This window comes from Ascaphus truei, chromosome 4, assembly GCF_040206685.1.
Source record: "Ascaphus truei isolate aAscTru1 chromosome 4, aAscTru1.hap1, whole genome shotgun sequence".
Lineage (NCBI taxonomy): Eukaryota > Metazoa > Chordata > Amphibia > Anura > Ascaphidae > Ascaphus > Ascaphus truei.
In genome coordinates, this window is record NC_134486.1 from 102,879,184 (window position 1) to 102,904,954 (window position 25,771).

At 45.1% G+C, this 25,771-nt stretch overlaps 1 protein-coding gene across 4 annotated transcripts in view; it reads left to right on the top strand.

The window, feature by feature from the left end:
* SYNDIG1 (synapse differentiation inducing 1) overlaps positions 1 to 25,771 on the top strand; it is a 339,652-nt gene that overhangs the window by 253,300 nt on the left and 60,581 nt on the right. Inside the window, exons 4-5 of one of the 4 annotated variants that reach the window (XM_075596296.1) lie at positions 8,729 to 8,806; positions 8,983 to 9,136. The exons of 2 other annotated variants lie outside the window; for them this stretch is intronic. In XM_075596296.1, coding sequence (XP_075452411.1) covers positions 8,729 to 8,788 — 60 coding nt within the window. In that variant the 3' untranslated portion in view covers positions 8,789 to 8,806; positions 8,983 to 9,136. Of the gene's footprint in view, positions 1 to 8,728; positions 9,137 to 25,771 lie in introns of those variants that run through there. One more of the 4 variants, XM_075596294.1, reaches the window with a different exon arrangement.

The window sequence follows — 25,771 nt, forward strand, 5'->3', positions numbered from 1 at the left end:
GATTATCGAACTCTGAATAATCGTACGGTACCCGATCAATACAACCTCCCACGCATTGAAGAAATCCTGAATGCTCTAACCGGGAGCCAATGGTTTAGTGTGCTCGACTTACGATCTGGGTACTACCAGGTACCTATGAGTGAAGAGGACCAGGAAAAGACAGCCTTCGTCTGCCCCCTGGGATTCTACCAATTTACGCGTATGCCCCAAGGTATATGTGGAGCTCCTGCTACCTTCCAGCGACTGATGGAGAAAACAAATCAGGGACATGAACCCTCTGGAGTGTCTTGTCTACCTGGATGACATCATTGTCTTTGGGAAGACCCTGGAAGAGCACGAAGAGAGGCTGCTGAAGGTGATAGACCGTCTTGGAAAAGAAGGATTGAAGTTATCCCTCGACAAGTGTCGGTTTTGTCACACTTCGGTGACCTACATGGGACATATCGTGTCTGCTCAAGGAATTGCTACCGATCCAGCCAAAGTAGAAGCGGTAGTGAACTTGCCGCATCCCGAGAATGTCATGGAACTGCGATCATTCCTTGGTTTCTGTGGGTAATACCGTTGCTTTATGGAAGGATACTCTAGTCGAGCTAAACCCCTGAACAATCTCCTGAAGATATACCCCGAAGATACCGGAAGGAAGACCACGTCAGCCCGTCAACCGTTTGGCGATAAGTGGACGTCCGAGTGTGAACGGGCCTTCCTGAACTTGAAGAAAAGCCTGACTGAAGCACCAGTGCTTGCGTATGCTGATCCAGAACAACCATACGTTCTGCATGTGGATGCCAGTCTCAATGGACTGGGTGCTGTCCTGCATCAGAAGCACCCCGAGGGTCTTCGGCCTGTATCCTACATCAGCCACAATCTGACACCCAGTGAACAGAAATACCCTGTACACAAGCAAGAGTTCCTGGCTCTCAAATGAACGATCACAGAGAAACTTCATGATTACCTCTATGGTGTTACATTTGAGGTAAGGACGGATAACAATCCCCTCACGTACATCAATACTTCTGCCAAGTTGGATGCAGCAGGGCACCGATGGCTGGCAACCCTATGTAACTACAGATTCTCTCTGAAGTACAAGCCGGGGCCTTTGAACATTGGAGCTGACGCTCTATCACGACGACCAGGATTAAGTGCTACTCCCGATGATGATGAATGGGAAGAGATCCCCGGGCCTGGGATGCGAGCAATGTGTAGCATAGCGGCCGTCATCAATGATCAAGTGGCCTTCTCCGAACTACAAGTTGCATATTCGTTAGGATGCCAGTCGCAGGCTATTCCCGCCGCTTACTGCGATCCCAAGGGAATGAACAGAACCAATGACAAAGTCATAAGATGGAAAGACTTAGTGGACTATCAAATGAGAGATCCAGTAATCAGCATCATTCGGCAAGCTGTTCAAAGAAAGAATCCAGCTCTACTGAAGAGTGCTCCCCGAGACCTGATCGCATTTCTAATGCGTGAGGTGGACAAGTTCGAGATAGACAATTGCTTGCTCTATAGGGTAGTCCAATATCACAACCACCCTGATAGGCGACAACTGGTTCTACCCCAAAACTTGAGATATATGGTGTTGAAGTCTCTACATGATGAACATGGGCACCTCGGTGTAGAGAAGACTTTTGGGTTAGTCCGAGACCGTTTCTTCTGGCCCAAGATGCGGGAAGCAGTGGAACAACACTGCCGCCGTTGTTCCCGGTGTGTCCAATGCAAGACTTTGCCTACCAGAGCAGCCCCCGTGGCCCATCTCAAGAGTTCTGGTCCAATGGACCTGGTGTGTATGGACTTTTTGTGTATTGAACCCGATACCCGAGGAATCTGTAACGTGCTGGTCATCACGGACCATTACACCCGGTATGCTGAGGCCTTCCCCACAAAAGACCAGAAGGCCATCACCGTCACAAAAATACTATGGGAGAAGTTCTTCGTTCACTACGGTCTTCCAAACCGACTTCACTCCGACCAAGGGCGAGATTTTGAGACCACTCTGATCCGAGAATTTCTCAAAATGCTGAACATCGCCAAATCCTGGACGACTCCGTACCACCCCGAAGGAGACGCTTTGCCTGAACGATTCAACAGGACCTTTTTGGACATGCTCGGAACCCTGAAGGGTGCGCAGAAAACGGAATGGAGTCGACACGTAGAAGCTTTGGTACACGCGTACAACTGTACTCGCCATGAGTCCACTGGATTCTCCCCATACTTCCTCATGTTTGGGCGGGAGGCAAGACTCCCAGTAGATGTGCGTCATCGAGTATCAACGGATGGGATACACAATGCTACCCATTTTAAGTATGTGCAAAGGCTAAAGGACAGTTTGCAGCAAGCGTAGCAACAGGCTGAGAAGTCTACAGCTAAACTTAATGCTGGCAATAAGAGACGATATGACAATAAAGTCAAGTATCGGGAGCTACGTCCTGGGGACGCTGTGTTGCTTCGTAATCTGGGAGTCCCCGGAAAACATAAACTGGCGGATCGATGGAGAGACGGCGTATATGAGGTAGAGTCACAGATGCCCGGCCTCCCTGTCTATCGCATCAAAGACACTGACGGCCGGGTAAAGGTTTGGCATCGTAATCACCTTCTCCCCATCCCCCAAGTGGGAGACGAAGAAGCAGAAATATTGGCCACATCGCTCAACGGTGAGTCCGACTTATCAGAGTTGGGTCAAGAGACTGTAAATGATGAAACTCACTCTGAAACTCCTGAAGACCCTATGGAAGGACCCTCTCAAAGGGACTATTCCACAGAAGGGGCATCTCCCTTAGGAGCTACTGGTAAAGGGCCCCGTAGGCCAACGCCTACTAAGGTGGCACCAACAGGCCAGCCTTTGGATCCACAGAGCCCGTGCTTTGTGCCAAACAGAGACTGTTCAGAGACATTTCTCACCTCAAGGGAAGAGGCTGAGCCTCAGAACTGTACTTACTACTCCCCAGAGGGAGTTACTGAAGAACAGCTCCGTAGGAGCCAAAGAGTCAGGTACCCTCCAAATCGGGTAACCTATGATCAAATTGGGGCACCACATTATGAGGCTCAGCAGTGGTCTCGGAGCAAAATCCAATCCGTGATTGTGATGCTCACAGAACTGTGTAATATTGTTTAAAGTTGATGCAATGTGCTAAGTTATATTCGTATAAGATGAATTTTTATTATATAACTGATGTATTAGTTTTGCAGTTGTGTTCCAAGCAAGGACGTTGGGGTTTTTACCAGGAGGAGGATGTAGCCATGTCCCCTCTGCACAGCGGACCCCCCCCCCTTCTCTACCACTCACTGCAGCCGAGCGCGGGTGCAAGTTATGCCCCTTCTCAGCTAGGGGAGGCAAGCCGAGCATCAGGTTGCGTGCAGGGCGGTTGCTATGTGCGGCGATCGTGAGCAGGGACTCCCGGTGGCTCCCAATGCAGGGCGCCGCCATCATAGGTTGCCTGGCGCATGCGCAGTTAGCGCAGAAGTGCGGAGGTCCTCAGAACAGGTCGTGCATGCGCAGTGGGTAGCAAGCATCACGGACCAACCAGGAGAGGGCTCCAGTCAGGGACTACAAGTCCCATGAGCCTTAGGGGACCCCATGTGACTCCAGGGAGCCAATAGGGCCGCAGCATCTCCCTGCAGAGGAGAATAGATACTTTTTGCGGGGTTTGGAGCACATTAGTCGGCGTGAGGAGCAGCTAGGGGAAGGAGGTAGGGTGCAGGAATCAATGACTCCCTGCACTAGGCCAGCAGCCCCCTAAGCCCCAGATAGCCCTGAGTCACCAGTAGTTTGAGTGTTGTAGGGACAGGCCCCAGGATAGGGACCCTGCCCCTTAATACCCAGAGTCAGTTAGGGACACAGCGGACGCTGCGCGTCTATCCAGAGGTTTGGGCTCAGACCTCTGCTGCCGCTGCAGCAGCCATCCGGGTGGGATCGCCCCGGACGGTAGTTCCTGTATTCATCAGCCTTCGGATCCTTTGTGAAGCTCCTTGGCAGGCCCGGGCACTGGAATGCTCGGCAGGTAACCATCACCAAGTGCACCAACGATCCTTCCTTTACAGGTAAACCCCGTTATAACGCGGTCCTCGGGGTCCACCCCGAGACCACCGCGTTAGTAACGGGGTCGCGCTAATTTTAGAAAAAAAATGGCCGCCGCGTGCCTGATCGGGAGGGAGGGAGTGAGGAGGGAAGGAAGTTAATTAAATAAATAAATTTAAAAAAAGTTTTAAAAAAATGGTGGCGATTCATCCCTCCTCCCTCTCCTTCCCAGCCCCCTCCCTCTCCCTCCCAGCCCCCTACCTCTCCCTCCCAGCCCCCTGGTTTTGCGGTGCGCAGCAACGTGTGTCTGTGTCTTCCCAGCCAGATCTGCTACTGCAGCGTGTGAGTGTATTTCCTACCAGATCTGCTACCGCAGCATGTGTCCTCCCAGCCAGATCTGCTGCTGCTGCTGCTGCAAGAGGTGTGGTGTGTGTGTGTGTGTGTGTGTGTGTGTGTGTGTGTGTGTGTGTGTGTGTGTGTGTGTGAAAAACGGGGGCTGCTAACATGTGAAAAACAGGGGCTGCTGACATGTGAAAAACGGGGGCTGCTGACATGTGAAAAACGGGGGCTGCTGACATGTGAAAAACGGGGGCTGCTGACATGGGAAAAACGGGCTGCTGACATGTGAAAAACGGGCTGGTGGGCTGCTGACATGTGAAAAACGGGCTGGTGGGCTGCTGACATGTGAGTGTATTGTGAGAGCTGTGTGCAGTGAGTCTGTGCAGTGAGAATGTGCAGTGTGTGCAGTGTGAGCAATGAGCAGTGTGTGTGCAGTGTGCAGTGTGAGCAATGAGCAGTGTGTGCAGTGTGCAGTGTGTGTCAGTGTGAGCAATGAGCAGTGTGTGTGCAGTGTGCAGTGTGTGCAGTGTGAGCAATGAGCAGTGTGTGTGCAGTGTGCAGTGTGTGCAGTGTGAGCAATGAGCAGTGTGTGTGCAGTGTGTGCAGTGTGAGCAATGAGCAGTGTGTGTGCAGTGTGCAGTGTGCAGTGTGTGTCAGTGTGAGCAGTGTGTGTGCAGTGAGCAGTGTGTGTGCAGTGTGTGGAGTGTGTGCAGTGTGCGCAGTGTGCAAAAAAACCGGGAGCCACGGGAAAACCGCGTTATAACCGAATCGCGGTATAACGAGGCGCGTTATAACGGGGTTTACCTGTATATTATATTCACACGGGACTAGTGGTTGCGCAGTCACACATATCATCTCCCTTTAAGGGTGCGGGACATATTGTGTGGGGTTATTGGACATGGGGTGGGATCACCCGGTGTAGGTGGGAGCATCCTGCGAGATGCAGTAGTTAGTGTCTCCTCTAGAGAGGGACACCTGTTGATATATGAATAAGTATTGCTACAGTAAAGTCATTGGTTATTTTACATGCGGTGTGTGGAGTGATATATATATATATTTGTCCTGCGAGGAACCACTCCTCCTCTGGCGGGAGCCATCGCAGGTGGAGGCGTTGTACCACGAGATTGTGTGATATGTATGTACCCCAGGCTCCCCGAGCGGAGGCTTAGGCTCCTGAGAGCCACACAGGTATACACAGCAGGTAGTAGCATCTGTATTCACAGGGAATACCCGTTACAACTGTATATTTCTGCTCTGATCCTCCCTGTCTACACTTGATGCAGACTCTCAGTTACAGAACTTTGCAGCCTAAACAAGACACAAGGAGCCTGGAGAAAGAGAATATAGAAGAGAGAGTGAAAGCAATCATGGAGCTGGCTCTATTCAGTTTCCAGTGAGTTATATCTGCCTCATATACAGTACTGCTCCAGGAGATGTGGTAGTGTTATCATCTTTGCCAGACAACCTCCAATTCCTCATGCCGGCATCCAAATCTGACACCACACATTTATTAATATTGTTCAAATGGAGAGTTAAAGTCAGTCCCATGAATAGTAGGTACAGGAATTATATGGGTGAAATGTAGTACATTTTATAGAAAGCAATTTACACAAATAGATTGCACCATATATTCCAAAAGTAAAAATAGTAATCATGGAGCTGATGATAGTACTACTTCTGCTTTGCTGAGAACCGTGCTACTTGACTACCAAGACCTTTGACCTACAGTCTATTTGTAAATCGCTATCTGCATTGAACGTTTTATGAAGTTTTCTTTACGGAATAAAAACTTTTTGCATTAAACCCTTCTGTGCTTGCATCTCTTCTCGCACGCCACCCTCAATTTAGGTTGTGATCATGGTGAAGGCTGTCACTATAGTCATTGCCCTAGAGGGTCCAGCCTTTGGGCAGCATGTTGGCAAAGAAGTCTTGGGCGAGATTGACAGCCCATGGTGGGTGATGTATGTATGTTTTCTTTTTCCGTTACCAGTAAGCTTGGAAAATGGACTCATGCAGATGCTATGACATTAGTATATGAATCTGTACAGAAACGATATTGTGTCACTTAACAAATTATTGTTAATGCTCATGTTGAATATATATTACAGTTGTGTGAAAAAGAAAGTACACCCTCTTTAATTTCTATGGTTTTACATATCAGGACATAATAACAATCATCTGTTCCTTAGCAGGTCTTAAAATGAGGTAAATACAACCTCAGATGAACACATGACATAGTGTTGGAAGATCTGGACTCTGCACAAAAACAACTCTGCAGCTGTGAGATCTTGATTTTCTAAATGCTATGATTCTTTGTACTCTTCCTATCCTCCAATACCTTGACTGTCTCCTCCTGAATCTCACCATGCCCCGCCTATTGCTTTTTTTTTGCTTACTGTTTCCTCACTACTTTGTGAACGTCTCTGTTCTCGCCAATTTCCCCACTCCCCACTGCACCATTATTTATACACCTCTCTCCCAACAACTTCTTTACCCCTCAATAAAAAGCACCCCACAAATCCTCTATTCACAGCCTCTATCTCTCCTTCCTGTTGCTGGGGATCTACCCTAAGCCTGAACCAAGTCACACACCTGATATCACCCATGCAGCCTGCCATCTCTTACCCTGTAAATGGTGTTAACCTTCTGATTTAATACTGACTAACCTTAAAACTCACACCACAAGTTAAGCATCCCAACAGCCTGCACTCATGATTACTGTCCCACAATCAGCCACTCCTATCACCCATTGTGGCCAAGCACTGCCATACACAGCACTTATTCCCTCAACTGCTGTCTCTGTAAGTCTCCCACCATACCTCTTAGATTGTAAGCTCTTCGGGGCAGGGATTTCCTTTCCTATTGTCTGATTTTGCTGCACTTATTGTATCATTTTAATTCCCTGTACTGGGAATTCCCTTTGTGAAGCGCTGAGTACACTTTTGGCGCTATATAAATAAAGACATACAATACATATTACACCGTCATGATTTATTTAACAAAAATAAAGCCAAAATGGGGAAGCTATGTGTGAAAAACTAAGTACACCCTTACTGCTTCCATAGGAATTAAGAAGCTAAGTAGCAGACAGGTGCTGCTAATCAAATGCCCTCGATTAATTATCAGCAAGTGTGACCACCTCTATTCTCCAGTCATTCTACAGTGAGAAAGATTATTCAAAAGTGGAAAACATTCAAGACAGTTGCCAATCTTCCCAGGAGTTGATGTCCCAGCAAATTCACCCCAACGTCCGACCGTGCAATGCACAGAGAAATTGCAAAAAAAACAAGAGTTACATCTCAGACTCTACAGGCCTCAGTAAGCATGTTAAATGTTAAAGTTCATGACAGTACAATTAGAAAAAGACTGAACAAGTAGGGTTTGTTTGGAAGGGTTGCCAGGAGAAAGCCTCTTCTCTCTAAAAAGAATATGGCAGCACGGCTTAGGTTTGCAAAGTTGCATCTGAACAAACCACAAGACTTCTGGAACAATGTCCTTTGGTCAGATGAGACCAAAGTGGAGATGTTTGGCCATAATGCACAGCACCACGTTTGGCGAAAACCAAACACAGCATATCAGCACAAACACCTCATATCAACTGTCAAGCACGGTGGTGGAGGGGTGATGATTTGGGCTTGTTTTGCAGCCACAGGACCTGGGATACTTGCAGTCATTGAGTCAACCATGAACTCCTCTGTATACCAACGTATTCTAGAGTCAAATGTGAGGCCATCTGTCTGACAGCTAAAGCTTGGCCGAAATTGGGTCATGCAATAGGACAATGATCCCAAGCACACCAGCAAATCTACAACAGAATGGCTGAAAAAGAAAATAATCAAGGTGTTGTAATGGCCCAGTCAAAGTCCAGACCTCAACCCGTTTGAAATGCTGTGGCTGGACCTTAAGAGAGCTGTGCATAAACAAATGCCCACAAACCTCAATGAACTGATGCATCGTTGTAAAGAAAAGTGGGACAAAATTCCTCCACAACGAAGTGAGAGACTGATAAAGTCATACAGAAAACAATTACTTCAAGTTATTGCTGCTTAAGGTGGCTCTACAAGCTATTGAATCATAAGGTGTGCTTAGTTTTTCCCACATGGCTTCTCCATTTTGGCTTTATTTTTGTTAAATAAATCATGACAAGGTTTTATATGTCATGTGTTGTTGTTCATCTGAGGTTGTATTTATAGTACCTCATTTTAAGACCTGCTAAGGAACAGCTGATTGTTATTATGTCCTGATATGTAAAGCCATGGAATTCAAAGAAGGTGTACTTTATTTTTCACACAACTGTATATACAATGATGTTGCAAATTATTAAATAGGGGGGTAACTGCTATGTGTGTTTTATTTTTATTTTCTCTCCTACAGAAAGAAGATGGATTAGCAGAGAAACAGCTTTTACTGAAACAAGAAGAAGAAAATAAATGATTGGTTGTGTAGATTTAGGTCTGTTCCTGATCAGTGTGACTGCATGGTGGGATTTTGTTCATTATCTCGATATGTGCATGATTATTTGGCTTGGACTGGGATGGGTTGTAACATAGCACAGATAATTATATGGTTGAGAATAATCGTTCAGTTTGATGTTGAGACCTGAGAATTGACACTGTGCTTGTATTTAGGTTTCTAACAACATATCTACATTGCTGTTGCAATATAATATCCAGCTTCTGCAGCAAGAAGAACCCTCTGATTCCCCATGCAAACATAATCTGCTTTGCTCTCCCCACACAAGGCTGATGCTGCTAATTATGCATTTAAAGGACAATTTTTGAAAAGTGTTTGTGTATAAAACATAAATAAATTATGTTTTTCACCCAGATTCTTGTACCTCTTCTTTACGTTGCTACTTGTGTAAATGTTTTTGCCTTAGTAATGTTAACAATATCTCAACAATATAATTAGATTATATTTGGGAGCATAGTCGGAATTAAATGCATCTGCCAGCCATAACATAAATAAATGTATATATATCTTTATTTATATGGCGCCGACAGTGTACTCAGTGCTTTCCAAAGATACTACAGTACAGGGAATTATAGTAATAATACAATCAGCCCTGCAAAGTCACACAATAAGAAAGTAAATCCCTACCCCAGACAGTTTACCATCAAAGTGGTATGTTGGAAGACTTACAGAGATAGCAGGTGAGGGAATAAGTGCAGTAGATGGCAGTGCTTGGCCACAATGGTTGGTAGGAGTGAGTGTGAGACAGTAGCCATGAGAGGAGTTTTAAGGTTGGTCTGTATTAAATGATATATACGTTAACACCATTAGCAGGGAATGAGGTGGCAAGGAGGAGCGAGGGCGAGAGCAGTTGTGTATATGGCTGGGTCCAGGATTAGGAGAGAGATCCCCAGCAGCAAAGCGAGAAGAGGATTTGTGTGGGTGCTTTTTATTGAGGGGTGTAGAAGTTGTTGGGAAAGAGGTGTGTAAATAGTGGTGCAGTGTATGGGCACAAGCATAGGTGGAAGGAAGGAGAGATGAAGAAATGTGGATATGAGGGGGGTGGAGAAGGTGGAGAGAACAGAAACATTTACAAAGGAGAGAGGAAACAGCAAACAGAAAAACCAATAGTTTTTAGTAATTAGTTTCTGTCATTTTAATTTGCGCAATGTACACAGCGTATCAATGTCCACTTTATTTGTGTTTTGCATTGTTAGTTCCAGGGCAATTTTATTTTTTTAAACATTTACAAGATATTGGGTCTTTTAGTTGTAGTCTGTCCAAGACTTGAAAAATACACTGAGGTGCTTTCTGGTCTCCTGATTTTTGATGTAGGACTTGAGCCTTCGGGTATGAAGATAAACAAATAACTATGAAATTCAGCTGTTTTTTTTTCATTGTCTCCTTATACATGTACAAGTATTTAACACAGACTTCTTCTTCATAAAGACAATTAAAAGTCAATTGAGAAGTCAATGGGATGTTCTGTGTTATATTGCTCTTGTCATTACTATCCCAGTTTAATGAATACTGTAACTCTCCAAGGCCCTATTCAAAAAAACTCAGTTGATTTGGACAGGTTTTTGTTTTTGTTATTGTTTTTTACAATTTTTAGCAAATCTCTTTTTTAATAAGATGTTTCCTTACCCCTAGCATCTAGAGGCAGGCACTGTATACTAAACCGTATACATAACTTATTCATAAGAAAGTTTAATTGCCCAAAGAGCAAAGTTTTCTTGAATTTTCTTCCTGTGTAAAAATGAACATGTTTCTATTTTGTGTCTGTAATTCTAATCTTATAATTATTGTTCTCCCCCTTATTTCTTTAAACTAATGGTTCTGCCGTTGTTAGCCAAACAGAACAACAAAAGGATAAAGGTACCTGTATGTACAGTGTGAGCAGTTTGCAGTGTAACAGATAGCAAATTGACAAATTTGTCACGTAAAGTGGCTGCATTAAAAGCTAGACACCAAGCTTCTGTAAAACCCATTTTTTTGTGTGCAAACCTGCAGTTTCACTGACCTCACGGTCACCCATGGCCTTTGTGAACCAGAATTTGATTACATTGTTACACTGGCAGACAAGTAATTTGAATTGTTCTCTGTGATATAATATTAGTGGAATATTTGATGCGCTCTTTAAAGTGTCTCAGTCACCTCTGCACCAGCCATAATTTCAGATATAGAAATAAGGTGCCATGCTCTTCGAAGACTCATCCGATGATGTGTATTATGGGTTTTATTTCGTTTCCTGGCCTTTCCTCCACATCTGGTTTATATTCTCGCAGGATATGCAAGTCTAGGAATAACCTTTATAAAAATGTAGAGTAATACATTTATAAATATATTAAAGTATTTCCCATTTAATTAGGTTTTTTTTCTTCTGATTCTGGCCATACTTTAAAAAGTAGTCGTAGGTGTCTGTTCATTGTATGTAAAAAGAAATGCCAGTGGCAGTTACCCTCATGAGTATCTCAGATTATTCATTAGTATAATGTAGTAACCACAGTGGTGTCATCATAATGACCAAACTGATCAGTATTTTACAGGTGTACCATGGAAGTGATTATCATGGCTACAATAAATATGTGCTTTAATTGCTCTAGAACTAATATTCAGTATGAAAGTCTGCTGTGTTGTGAGTGGTATCAGCTTAGGTTTAATAGATCACCAGGGTTTGGGTGGATCAATGTAAGATTCTTCCAAGTAAATACAAAAGGGTCTGTGTAGTTACAGTATGTGTGGTTTTGACGTGCTGCTTCATTTTCTTCTTGCACCTGTGCAAAATATATGTAACCTATTGTTTCAATTCCTGGCATCTGATGAAAATTGGTAGGAGGTTTACACTTTCTCAGAGTTTTTAACTCGAAAATAAAGGATAACAAATGATGAACGGAGACGCAGACTTATGTCATGAAGTCCTTAACTACTGCGGTTGACACTGCGCAAATTTCAAACGGACACATGTGTCACGAGAGCTTGCGACAGGCTGTAATTTACACCAAAAACTATATATATAAATATATATATATACCTGGGTTTGAACTGGGACGAGACTTAGATATGATAAATAGAATTTATTCCTTGATAAAGGTGAACACAACAGATTATACAATAACAGGCAAAATATAGACACTTACGTAAAAGATGAAAATAATGAAAACAGTCCCATCTGAACTGGCAGTTTCATCCAGCAATCAGCCCAAGACATTGCATGGCGACCAAAAATGAAGACAAAGGATAGATGGGGAACAGCAGGTTATAAACCTTTTCTCCCTCTATCTGTAACATTAAGAAGCTGTGATTGGTTTGCAATTATCTCCAGCCAGTCTTGGATGGGGGAACACATTTTAGGACAGGCCCCCCCTGCTAGCTGGCACATGTGCAGTAGAACTCTGGGGTCTCCTTTCTGAGGCCCCACATGTGCAAATGGAATGCCAGGCCAGCTACCATTCCGGATCTTGGACAAGATAACCTGTGTTGGACAGTGATAAGTGGGACACTTAAAAACTGCTATGGTATGCGCCTCCCCCATACTCACAGACAGGGAGGGTAATAAAACCTTTTGAACAAAACTTAAGTTCTAGCCATTGGGACTCTAGGGCCATCTGTCATCCTGATAGCTTCAGAGACATTCCTTTGCTTTGTCCATACCTGGAGACACAGTATTAACGGACTATTAACCCTTGTGCTCCCGGATGGATTCTAGTGTGTGGGGTGCAGAAACTGAGGTACAATAACCGAGGGGCCACAGGAAAATACACATTTACAGGTTATAACAGGGGTGAAATCACATTTCTGGACCTCAGTCCAGTTAACCCCTCGTCTCCCTGGTGGGGTCAGGGGTGGCCAAATGGGGTGCAACCCCTTTAATCCCGGGCCAAATCCCCTCCATCGCCACACCTCCCCTGCTCAATGGAGCCTGGTGCCCCAGTCGCCTCCCCCAGGCCCTGGGGTACCACTGGCGCCCTTGACGCACTCAATAAGTCCTGAGGGATTGGCCTGGCAACATTGTCCTCCGGCATTGTCCAGTACATTGTCCTAGCCACAGTGGATTGTAAAGTCCAGATCTTGGGGAGCAGGGCTCCACCTTGGCTGCCGGGCATTCTCCTTTGCCTCCCTCTGCCCCCCACCCCGTGCCTTGGGAACCAAGTCCGTGGTGAAGGGGCCCCGGTGCAGTCCAGGCTGCACACTGCCCAGAGACTGGCATGTCTCTGCATCTGCAGGAGACCAGCTATCCAGCACAGACCGTCGCTTTCCTGTCAACCAAGTCTGGGAAAGGGCTATGTCACTATTCTGTAGGGACCCTACCTGCCCTGGCTCTGTGCCACCCTGTAGCTGCTCCGCCATACTCCTGACTCTCCTCCCTGGCTGCCTATCTACCCCCAGCCCTCCCTTTGGGAACCCTGGGGGATCTGTCAGGGGGGTCACTCCTGGCCCGTCAGAGCAAGGGACTTTCTGCCTACCTAGCCAATCCCTAGCTTCTGCCAGCTGCCTAACACCCCACTGACCTCCTATCTCCCCCTGCTCCACGGTGCCTCCCTGCCTAGCCTCCCCTAGGCCCAGCACCTCAGCCTGCTGCTTACCTCCCTGCAGCCCACCTGCACTCCTCTCCTCCCTGGGCAATCCTACCCCAGACCCTGGAACTACCTGAGTGCACCTAAATCCCTGACCTTGTCTCCCCCTTACCAGGAATGAGCTCAGGGGCACCTCTCCAGATGCAACCGCCTTAGCTTTTGGCTGGCAGGTATCTCTGGGATGGCACAAACCGGCCACTGTCCATGATACCCCCAGCCCATAGCTAGGCTGCAACAGGGGGTTGCTGATCTGAGACATCCCCTGAGGCTCTGCCAGGGTAACGGGGAAAACTGGCTGGCTCACTTGCTGCCTTCCCTCCCCGGTTCCCACTGGCCCACCCAACCTTCTCCCAGGCAATCCTACCCTAGAGCTGGGTGCTAACGGGGCTAGCCCCTCTCCCTGAAGCTGTGCCCCCATTACCGAAGGTGAGCTCAGGGTTTCTGGTGCAGATGCACCCACCTTAGCTTCTGGCTGGCAGGTAATCTGGGGGTGGTCTAACTGTGCCACAACCCCTGGTACCTCCAGCCCATAGCAAGGCTGCAACAGTGGGGCTCTTAACTGAGAGTCCCCTTGCTGCTCCGCCCAGGTAATGGGGAAGCCTGGCGGCCCTACAAGCTGCCCTTCCTTCACCACCCCTGAGAACTGATGCTGGCTACCTACCTGCAGCCTCCCCTCACTCCGCTTCTCCCTAGCTAATTCTAACCTGGATCCTAGGGACACGTGAGTGAGGCCATCTCCCTGACACTGTCTCCCCATTACCGGGGATGAGCTCAGGGCTGCTGGTGCAGATGCACCCACCTTAGCTCTTGGCTGGCAGGTAATCTGGGGGTGGTCTAACTTTGCCACTACCCCTGAAATCTGGGGGTGGTCTAACTTTGCCACAACCCCTGATACCTCCGGCCCATAGCAAGGCTGCAACAGTGGGGCTCTTAACTGAGAGCCCCCTTGCTGCCCCGCCAGGGTAATGGGGAATCCTGACTGCCCTACAAGCTGCCCTTCCTTCCCCTCCCCTTGTGCCCCTATCTCCTGCCACCCCCCAGTCACCCCTAGAGTGAAACAACAGGGTACAGTCATAGGGCAAAATAAGTCAGGGTCAGTCTGCGACTTTGTCTGGCTTACCTCGCTGGTCCCCGCAGAGACCGCCGCCTTCGTTGGTCCCAATTGCAGGGGGACTGGAGTGGCTGCCGCCGGCAACATCTGGGCCGGTAAGCAACGGGTCGCCGCCACAGCAGCGCCCGGGTTTGGCACAGGGGAAACGATGCAGGACAAGGGTCCCAGGTCTTTGTGGAGAAACACAGCTCCATGCAAACCAGGTAACAAAACCCCCTCCCGCAATCCCTGTCCCTCCCCCCACTCAGAAAGGGCTCCGGCACTTTGCCGGAATCGCGGCTCTTCTGCCGCCGCCGCCGCTGGTTCTCCGCCGGGATCCGGTGGATGGCCGCTGCTCTCCGCCGCTGTTGCTGATGCAGCCCGTCCAGGTTCTCCAGGAGACGTCCCGAGGAGGGTTGTCGCCCCGGCTGGGCGGGAGCCATCAGAGGATGCCGCTAACTGGGTCATCTTTTCCGCAGCTCGTGAGCGTTGGCCCTGAGGGGCTTCTTCGCCTGACCGCGCACGGTCAGGGCACTGGGCATTATTGTGGCCCATTGGTTGGCAGTGCCGCAGCAGCTGCCGGTGCTTCTCCGCCACCGGTGGACTAACCCCAGCAAGGGGCAACGGAGTCCAGAGCGGAGTTGCCTGAGCGCTGGGCTCAGGGAGGGGATAAGCGGGTCGGTGCGGTACCGACGCCAGGAACTTGGTCCACTTCGCCGGGAACCACATCTTGCCCAACGCACACATCAGTGCTAGCTCTTTCAGGGGAAATGGACGGGCCACTGCAACGGCCGTTACCTCTCCTGGTGCAAGACTTCCGTGGTTTCCAAGACCACCCGCTCCCTCCCCAAGTCTCTGCCGTCCCGGAGCTGGGTCCCTTCCCTGCTCTCCGGGCGGTGTGATGGTTACAGCAGCTGCAGCTGTGGATCTTTGCTCAGCCTGCCGGGTTTCATGCTCACCGATTGCTGTCTCTCTCTCAGCCTTGCTGGCTGCTGGTCCCCGCGCCGACTTGATGCACTCCTCCGGTCTCAGTGCCCGGCTCCAGTCAGACGGATGGCCGGCACTTTGGTTCTGGAGGAAATGCTTCTCACAAGTAGGGGAACAGTGAGGAGGTGCCATATCTTGTGTTATATGTTGTACACTGTGTGTTCAATATCTTTAGTCCCAGGAACTTGCAATTACCATCAAGTTCCCACTGGATCACAGTACCCCGCAGAATACTGTAATCCAGGTCCAGTTCAATCCCACCGCTGCCACCAGTTAATTACAAGCCTGTCACGAGAGCTTGCGACAGGCTGTAATTGTACACCAAAAATATATATAAATATATATATACCTGGGTTTGAACTGGGACGAGACTTAAGATATGATAAATATAATTTATTCCTTGATAAAGGTGAACACAACAGATTATACAATAACAGGCAAAATATAGACACTTAAGTAAAAGATGAAAATAATGAAAACAGTCCCATCTGAACTGGCAGTTTCATCCAGCAATCAGCCCAAGACATTGCATGGCGACCAAAAATGAAGACAAAGGATAGATGGGGAACAGCAGGTTATAAACCTTTTCTCCCTCTATCTGTAACATTAAGAAGCTGTGATTGGTTTGCAATTATCTCCAGCCAGTCTTGGATGGGGGAACACATTTTAGGACAGGCCCCCCCTGCTAGCTGGCACATGTGCAGTAGAACTCTGGGGTCTCCTTTCTGAGGCCCCACATGTGCAAATGGAATGCCAGGCCAGCTACCATTCCGGATCTTGGACAAGATAACCTGTGTTGGACAGTGATAAGTGGGACACTTAAAAACTGCTATGGTATGCGCCTCCCCCATACTCACAGACAGGGAGGGTAATAAAACCTTTTGAACAAAACTTAAGTTCTAGCCATTGGGACTCTAGGGCCATCTGTCATCCTGATAGCTTCAGAGACATTCCTTTGCTTTGTCCATACCTGGAGACACAGTATTAACGGACTATTAACCCTTGTGCTCCCGGATGGATTCTAGTGTGTGGGGTGCAGAAACTGAGGTACAATAACCGAGGGGCCACAGGAAAATACACATTTACAGGTTATAACAGGGGTGAAATCACATTTCTGGACCTCAGTCCAGTTAACCTCTCGTCTCCCTGGTGGGGTCAGGGGTGGCCAAATGGGGTGCAACCCCTTTAATCCCGGGCCAAATCCCCTCCATCGCCACACATGTATTTAGTTAAATGCTAGAGCTACTGAATAGTAGAAGTTGAAGTTGTTGGTTCTGGCTCTGCTGGATCTGACACCAGTCTGGCCCTTAAACTTATCAGTATTAGTCTTATGGAAATATTTTAGGAGGTGTGACTCATTTAAATATACTTTGCATACCCATTAGCATATCTCCCAGGGTACCTCAGGTGTGTTCCTTTTTCAGATCAGGCATCTCTCACTAATTAATTTGGAGGGAGAATTGAGGCAACATATATATCATGCTAGACCAGGACAATTGACCATGGATAGCAAACGCCAGACAGAACAAATGAGTTATGTTTATTTCGGCTGGAGCAAACAATAGCAACACAATACACAGCTTCAAGGTTGCACTCACCAAACGTGGAGTTATAGGAGAAATCCGTGCTCGCTGGGTCATGGACGCCACTTCGGAAGTCTTTCCAGGATGTCTTCCACATGCCAAGAGTCTTGGGGTACCACGTTACAGTATGGGATGCTAGATGAATCCTAGCATGCTTAAAAGTCCTGCTCGTCAATACAACTAAGTCTTGTTCTGGATCTGTGTGTCTCTGGCAAAAACCTCAAAGTAACACACCAACTACCTTCCAGACTGTTAGTCTGGATCTAATCTGACTAATTGTGATCAGCAGGTGTTTACATAGTTTCCCAACCTCCATCTGAAACCATGGAGGACCATATGCCAAGCAAAGGCTCGCCTGTGATGGGGCAATCAGGGTCATGGGAGGTAACAGTACTTTCGGACAGCCCACAGAGGTGGATTTAAGGAGGGTGGACAATTCAAACTGACCAATGGGAACTGAGTCGATTGCAGCTAGGACCCGGCCTCAGTTTCCATGTTAAGCCGGCAGAGATAGAAGCCTCAGAGTTTGGAAAGGACAATGACTCTGCTTTTGAAGTCCATGTTTCCCAGAAATAAGTAAGCACCCCTCCCCCTCCTCCAGTGTCCCAAGCACCTTGCCCAGCCCACCTGTGAATAGCAGGCCCAGATTCCTTTGTGTACTGGCTGGCTAAGTGAATTGCCAGCCCAGCATACATTGGAGACATATGAATACACGACATTACATATGCATGGAGGAAAAAAACGGTCTTACTGGGGTATACACAGAAACACACTGGTCAGCAAGTTTGGCTGCAATAAGATGGTCTTTAAGCTTGTAACCTAGGCATCCATCTTAACAGGTAGGGACAACTGTCGGCTTTAACCATTAATGTGTTGGCCAAGCTGCCCCTACCGTAACAATATATACAACTGGAGATACTACTAAATTGGAACTCCTCCTCCAAAACCTCTACTACAACGCAAAAGCCATATTTAAGGCTCTGGAGGAAACTCACAATTCCTATCTCGCCTCCTTGAGGTGGAGAGAAAAAATATTCAAGTTTTTTAAACCGGTTTAACCTTTTGCACTTTTCACAGGTACTAGAATTCAGCTAGTATAAAAAAAATGTGACTTTGTAATTCCGCACTGATTTGCATAGCCGTTTAAAAAAAAAAAAAAAAAAAGAGTAATGTCCAAGGAATGCGGTGCACAACAGAAAAATAGCCAAACACAGCTCTATGAAGACCGGCTAATTTATTGAAAAAACGAGCATGTTTACATTGCCAGACACAGTCTGACGCGTTTCATCCCGCTTGGGACTTTGTCAAAGAGTAAATGGTAAAGCGTCTGTGTGCTCCTCTATAAGACACTATCAGCACTGTGATTGGCTCATTACAGACAGATCTAATTGGCATACCCTCTGCATAGCTGAATGTTAATGAATGAGGGTGCCGTTTAGCCAATCCAGAGCTGAAGTACTCAGAGGCAGCATATGCATCACAGACACAGCTGATACAAAATTATAACAAACATATACACATAACACATAATATAAACTTCATAATGTAACAATACTGTCAGCATAGGACATATAAATTATAACATATAAATAAGGTTAAAACCACAAAAATGCATATGTAAACATAAACAAGGAAAAAGAAAAAGAAATCCGATTGTGAGAATTATAACATAAGAATGAAAATAATAATAATACTACTCATAACTAAGCTATTTACAATAATAATTGAATGCACACACTATGACCAATAATAGATCAAAATATATATAAACTAAGTGAAGCAATCTAATATATAATGAGATTAAATAACGTTAGAAATGTATAATCTAAATAATATAATATTAGTTCTTAACATGATAGTGATCATATGTGATTAACATCATTAATCTCAGACTTTGAATGTGAAACCACATCAGAGTAACATAATCACAAATAGGTAGATTAATGACTAATAATAATAAACATAATAGAAAAATATCATTATATAGCATATAACTAGTTGTACAGTATACCAAAATATATAAGCTATAAATGTATCATTTCTTGCTTCATATAGGAAAAAAACTCCACTACCACCACTATGATAATGGGAATGAAGTCCAATAATTACATACATACTGGTACATGAATCAGAAATGTATATCAATGAGTAGAAATGTATCACAAAATGAATTTTTAAAAAAATTGAGAAATACATATTCACAATGGGGGAGATGCACTGGACCACATCATAGCCTGAATCACTCAGCCAAAAAATGTTTCAATTCCCAATCCATATTTATACCATTTGGGTGTAGTGTATTCATAGTGTAAATCCAGTGCATCGCCCTCTTATTTAAAGCATTCAGACTATCCCCACCTCTGGGATAACATGGAACATGTACAATTCCTAGAAAGGAGAAGTTAGAGATACCTCCTTGAGGACAGGCTGAAAAATGCCAAGAAACCAGATGTTTGTCATCTTTCTTTTTGATAAGGCGTACGTGCTCCATAATCCGTGACCGTAAGGGTCTTATTGTACGTCCAATATATTTCTTATGGCACCCGCTTGTAACCTAGGCATCCATCTTAACAGGTAGGGGGCAACTGCCGGCTTTAACCATTAATGTGTTGGCCAAGCTGCCCCTACCGTTACAGTATATACAACTAGAGATACTACTAAAATGGAACTCCTCCTCCAAAACCTCTACTACCACGCAAAAGCCCTATAAATCAGTTCTGTACTATGAGAAAATACTTGTAGCATTTAAAAAAAACGTTTTAAAGAAATTTTTAATGTTTCTAATGTAGGAAGCATTTCCAAAGTGACAGCCCCCTTCCCCTTCTGATAGGCTCTGGCTCTTGAGCCCCGTCATCTCTCTAGCAATGAACCAATTGAATCTAGTAACTGTCCAGTCAATCATATTCCAGGAACTACATTGCGCACAATGCTGTGCAAGAACTGAATTAAATAACCTTGAGTAAGCAATCTATTACAGGAGAACGGATCGGTCGGCAGCTTAGCTAATCACTTGTCAGTGTGCAGATTGTACTGATGCACATATTGAATGGGAAAAAAAGATAGATTAAAAAAAAAACAAAAAAACGGCAGCTTGAACTGCAGCTTTAATGCAATATAAGATCTTATTTGCCTTTGCAGATTGTACTAACTGACATTGGGCACTATTGCTAAGCCTGTTGTCTACAAGCATATTTAAATTCCCTTCTTTCACAGGTATCACTGATACCTAATATAAATATGCAAAATATATTCACATGAGCTACATGGATTAGAATAGACTATATTTGGAGTTATATAAGTACCGCTACAAAATAAAACAAATTCTAATAGATACAGTATAGTATATACATAGTCTCACTCTTTGCATCCAACTCTTGATCCCACAATCTAGTAATGCGACCCCTCTGAATTCCTGCCTTCAAACATGATTGGGTAATGGTTGCCATGAAAAATATTACAGTTTAGGGCATATTTTCCACACTCATTAACACTTGTGAATGCCAAGCATACTGTATATATACCACCTTTATACTCAAAACCATAAAGGACTTACACATACTTTGACACTGTATTCTCACATCCACAGAATCTCAGTGACACACACACACTGATTACAATTCCCCTGCTATTGCTTTTTATAACTACTGCGCCGGGGAAAAAACAACACCCTCACAAAACTAGTGCAAATCCTCTTTGTGATTGATTGCTACTGCAAATACTTTAGGCAGTCAGGAGTCAGGTTCGACTGACCTTAGAATATGCCAGCCTGCCTTCAGCTAATGGCCTTATCTGCTTTCTTGCCTTATACATGCTTTATCATGCTTATTTATAAATCCATCCTCTTAATATAAAAAAAAGAACAACCCAAAATATTATATCCGTCTCGTATAAGGAGGGAGGAGGAGGTAAAGCCACATTACAATGCATTGCAAAATCTATTTGCATTTGCAGTCTAAGTGGAGATTATACTGTAAACATCCCTTCCTTTTTTTCATGCCCATCTTAATAGCAGTACAGCTGCATCTTTTGTGTTATAAACTACAACACCTTTGAGGTTAGAATGTACACTAGAACAACAATACATTTAAATAGAATGTTCAGATATTGGAATGGTCATTATTTAAGTCATGCTCCATTTATTACAGACTTCAGAAATGCACCAGACCGTTGCTCAGAATCATTTTTTTCAAGTGAATGAACTAATCCACTAGCAAGATTCCCTAATGAGAAACAGAATCAGCAAATGAGAAGAAAGTATGCCAACCCACTAACAGAATACCCCAAATGATAATTGGATATTAATTATTAATAACTACTTAAACCTGTTCTCTGTCTGAAGAAAAGGGATTCATCTGTATATTAACCCATACACTGCAGCTATTTTATGTTGGTCACTGGGGAGCTGTATAGGCTTTCCTGTACCTGGTTGTCTGATAAATGTTTATATCAGAATTGTGTTTAATTAACGTGATTTCTTCAGTATTAGGCGATACTTTTTGTATTTGCTTTTTATTGTTTTATTTCATGAATTCAAATGTCTTTACCTGAAGCAGAAAAAAGACGCATGAAAACAGTCATTGTCAGAGGCAGAAATAGAAGAAACAAATGAGCTGATATTAGCTAATAATAAATAAAACAGGGAGCAGTCTTAAAATATTCAGTGTGCGACTTTTTTTTTCTTCTTCTCTCCCTTAGATATCATAGGCTACATGATTGTTACTCCTATGGGAAGAAAAAGCCATGTTTTATTTATAGAAAAAGCCTAACAAATACAAATTGATATCTTTGAACAGAAGCAAGACGAAAAAGAATGAATCGCTATAGAAAAAGAGTCACTATAAAAAGTATAATAAGGCTTGGCACAAGGTTATGTCATGTTTAAATAGACTACAGAGGACTACTGGTTTATAGGCTCAACTGCTTGTACTGTATGTGTAGAAGGTTTGACGAGGTATCAAAATACTATATTACAACACTTATGAAAAAATCTTATGTTGATCCAATAAGTACAGGTAATACTACTCAGGGGCCAGTATTGCTATTAGAGCTCCGTACTACAAGAAGAACCTGTATAAAGAATTGAAGTGTTTGTTGATATGCCAAATTAGATTGTATATCAGATATACTGTACTTAGTTGCAGTGTAGATAACATAAGTGACAACATATTTCTGTTCTAAATGCTGTGAAGTAGGACAGCGTAGTGGTGATGGTCAGCAGTGTGCAGGGGGGTGGGGATGCAAGGGGGAGATGGGGTTAATTGTAATATTCACAGAGACGCAGGGAGAAACATTGCAAAAAATTATGGTAGTGGGTTAAAAACCCCTTATCAGCCTTGTTTTAGTGACAACGTGTATTGTCGTTTTGAGTTCAACTGTTTTCCGTTCTTTTAGCGCTTTAAAACATTCCATTGAGGATTTTCATGTTTAAGTCATTTATGGAATTATCTAGGTGTGAGAAGTGGTGTCCCACTGGAATACAATATCGTCCTTCTTCATGGGGTGTTATTGTGTGTGTGTGTGTGTGTGTCTAGGTTCGTTCTGGTTTGAAGTTTTTGTCTGGTTTCACCAAAGTAGCATCATTGGTCACATTTGCTGCATTGAATCATATACATCACATTCCTGGATGGGCAGCAGAATTTTATTTAACATTGAATGTTCAATGTTTGTGACTGGCTGTGAGATCTTGGTATATATCTTTGCAGCATGTGGTGTTGCATGGTTTTGCACCATTAACAGCATCCTTCAGCTCATTATGAAGTTTTCTATTGACTACAGTACCTTGTGTCTGAGGTTTGGCGGTTGCTGGAATGCAAGGATGTGATGTTTGGAGAAGATGTTTTTAATGACAAACATATAAATCTGTTTATCACATTATATTGAAACGACCGCTTGACATGATCAGAAGCAAATGTTTATGTAAATTACTTACTGTATGTAACACTATATTTATATGTAACACCCCTATCCCCTCCCCTCCTAAGGGAGATTTGCTGGTATATACAGTAGGGTAGTGATGCTGTTGTGCTCACCTGTTGGTTCCCTGGAAGCTGAGTCTCCGCGATGGTAGGGAGCTTTGGGGTACAGGATAACCTTTGTTGGTGCAGCACCTCCACCTGCAGGGCTCCTCCTGCCAAATTCCAGCAATGGTTAAACCCTCTCTCCCTCCACTGACTTGTCATCCCAAAGGCTTGAGGCCCCCAGGCTAGTCTCAGCCCCCTCATTCCATGAGGCAGGAACATGCTCCCTAAGGGGAACACTACCACCCCCCCCCCTCTCCCCCAAGGGATCAGGCAGAACAGCCATACACACACCTAGCCCATGGCTAGGGCTGGGTAGAACACTTATACACCAATTTGATTGACACCCACATATTTTATACAGGGGGAGGGGCCATGCCACTCTGCAGCATTGATTGGACAGAACCAAAATTACAGCTAGACCCTCCTCCTGTCATGTGGTCCCAGCAGCTCAGAAGCCCAGACATGAAAGTAAGTTGCTACAATCATGTTGCACAGGAGGGATGTGACTCCAACGGTTTTCAGACTGGATCCTGGAAACTGCAACAAACTAACTTACAGGTGATGAGGCTAACATGCTAGGCCATGTGAGAAGGAATTAGCCCTAGTACTACCTGCTGTTACCAGGACTTATAGTACTAGGGAACAGAAATATATAGCCAGGGGCTACATTGCTACATACACATATATATATATATATATATATATATATATATATATATATATATACTGTATTGTGTGTGTGTGTGTGTGTGTGTGTGTGTGTGTGTGTGTGTGTGTGTGTGTGTGTGTGTGTTTAGCAATGTTTATAAATGTGTGTATGTATTTAAATGCTCTTCATACATCTCAGTGTAAAACACACTACCAGACAATGCTTGACTGCCAGCTCCTGTGAGAAGGGTACAGACAGTGGGTATTAGAACCAAGAAGGCTTGTTAATGACTGAACGCTGAACTGTGAGAGATGACATACAGTAGGAAGAAGGAGGGACTGGAGGAGTTTGGGATGTGCAAGGCTTGAGCCAAAAGGCGGATTATAGAGGAGAGACGGGTTCTCCCCGGAATGGAGGAGAACTACTGAAGTGACAACTTCCCCTCTCATGCCACTGTGAACGACACTTGAAAGGATGCTGTACGTGGCGCAGTACAAGGCTGCATTAAAGACCAGAAATTAGCAGGATCACGGGCCATGAGTAACCGCTCTTACTACTCACAGGCCCCCCTACACATGGTTGGACTGTGCAACGATATCTCACTGTGAGCACTCTAACTCCATTGTGGAAGATTAAGGAACTGAAAAGCTGCCTTAGCCCATCAAGGTTGCAATGATAACCGGATGTTTTCCGCCATGAGCTACAACGTTGCACTAGTACCATCAGTGGTCAGCTAACTTCCACGGCGTAACCACCAGATTATAATATAGGCATTCCGAAGCTGTCTCGTTGTGCTATTAGAGTTATTGTATTATTTAAGTAATAATCTCAGAAGAACAGGGCATTACTGGCCAATAATGCCCTGGCTGGAAGAGTTGAAGGCCCGAGGCGAGGATATCCCACAGGAGTGGGATAAAAGGCCTTCACCCCACACCGTGTACCCAACGTGCAGCCAATAATCACTCCTGATGAAGCCGTACATCTAAATGGCGAAACACGTAGAGTTTCCAGACAACCAACATCCAGAGGGAAGACCGAGAACGCGCCTTCACCACAGAGTCCGGAGGTCTCAGACGCACCAGAAGTGACGCGAGCCGCCGGTCTGTATGCGGAAGCGTTCCGGAGTAGCAGAGACCAACATGGTACACAGGGAGATCGCGACCCACTGTATACCTGCCACCTGCTGCTGACCACACTGTTTTTTATCATCCAAAGTGTAAGCCTCCATTTGTATTATGTTATAAGAATATATTTTTGCTGTCTACACTATATGGTCTGTTCTCTCTTTCTTGGAGATCGGTTGCTGGCTGATGCTGCAAATACATAGGGAACTTCCACCCCTCAAAGTTGGATGACTGCTCCTTTTTGCTGCTTTTATGTGAGTAGCCATTCGTGAGCCTTCCACATAATTACTACAATCACTTTATGACATTTCCATACTATGTGATGTTTTCTTATTTTTACATGGCTGCAAGCTGCTCCCCTTTGGTTCTTTTGGAAGAATTCCATGGCGTAACCACCAGATTATAATATTGGCATTCCGAAGCTGTCTCGTTGTGCTATTAGAGTTATTGTATTATTTAAGAAATAATCCCCATCAGAACAGGGCATTACTGGCCAATAATGCCCTGGCTAAAAGAGTTGAAGGTCCAAGGCGAAGCCGAGGGATTTTAACCCAGCCAGGGCATTATTGGCCAGTAATGCCCTGTTCTGAGGGGATTATTACTACTATAGGCTAAATTTAGGTTTTTTTTTAATTTTCATAAAAAAAGATACATTTTTGTAGTCATTGATTTTTTATCAGTGTATATACCTGTGTAGGAAAAAGTAGTAAAGTAGAAGATGAGAGGGCTGAGGGGCGAGAGAGAGGTTTAGGGGGGAAGAGAGGTGTAGGGGAAGAGAGAGGTGAAGTGGGAGGGGAAAGAGAGAAGTGAAGGAGGGGGGAAGAGAGAAGTGGTGGGGGGAGGAGAGAGAAGTGAGGGGAAAGAGGTAGGTGAGAGGGGGTAAGAGGGAGGTGAGGGGGGGGGAAGAGAGAGGCGAGGGGGGAGAGGGAGGTGAG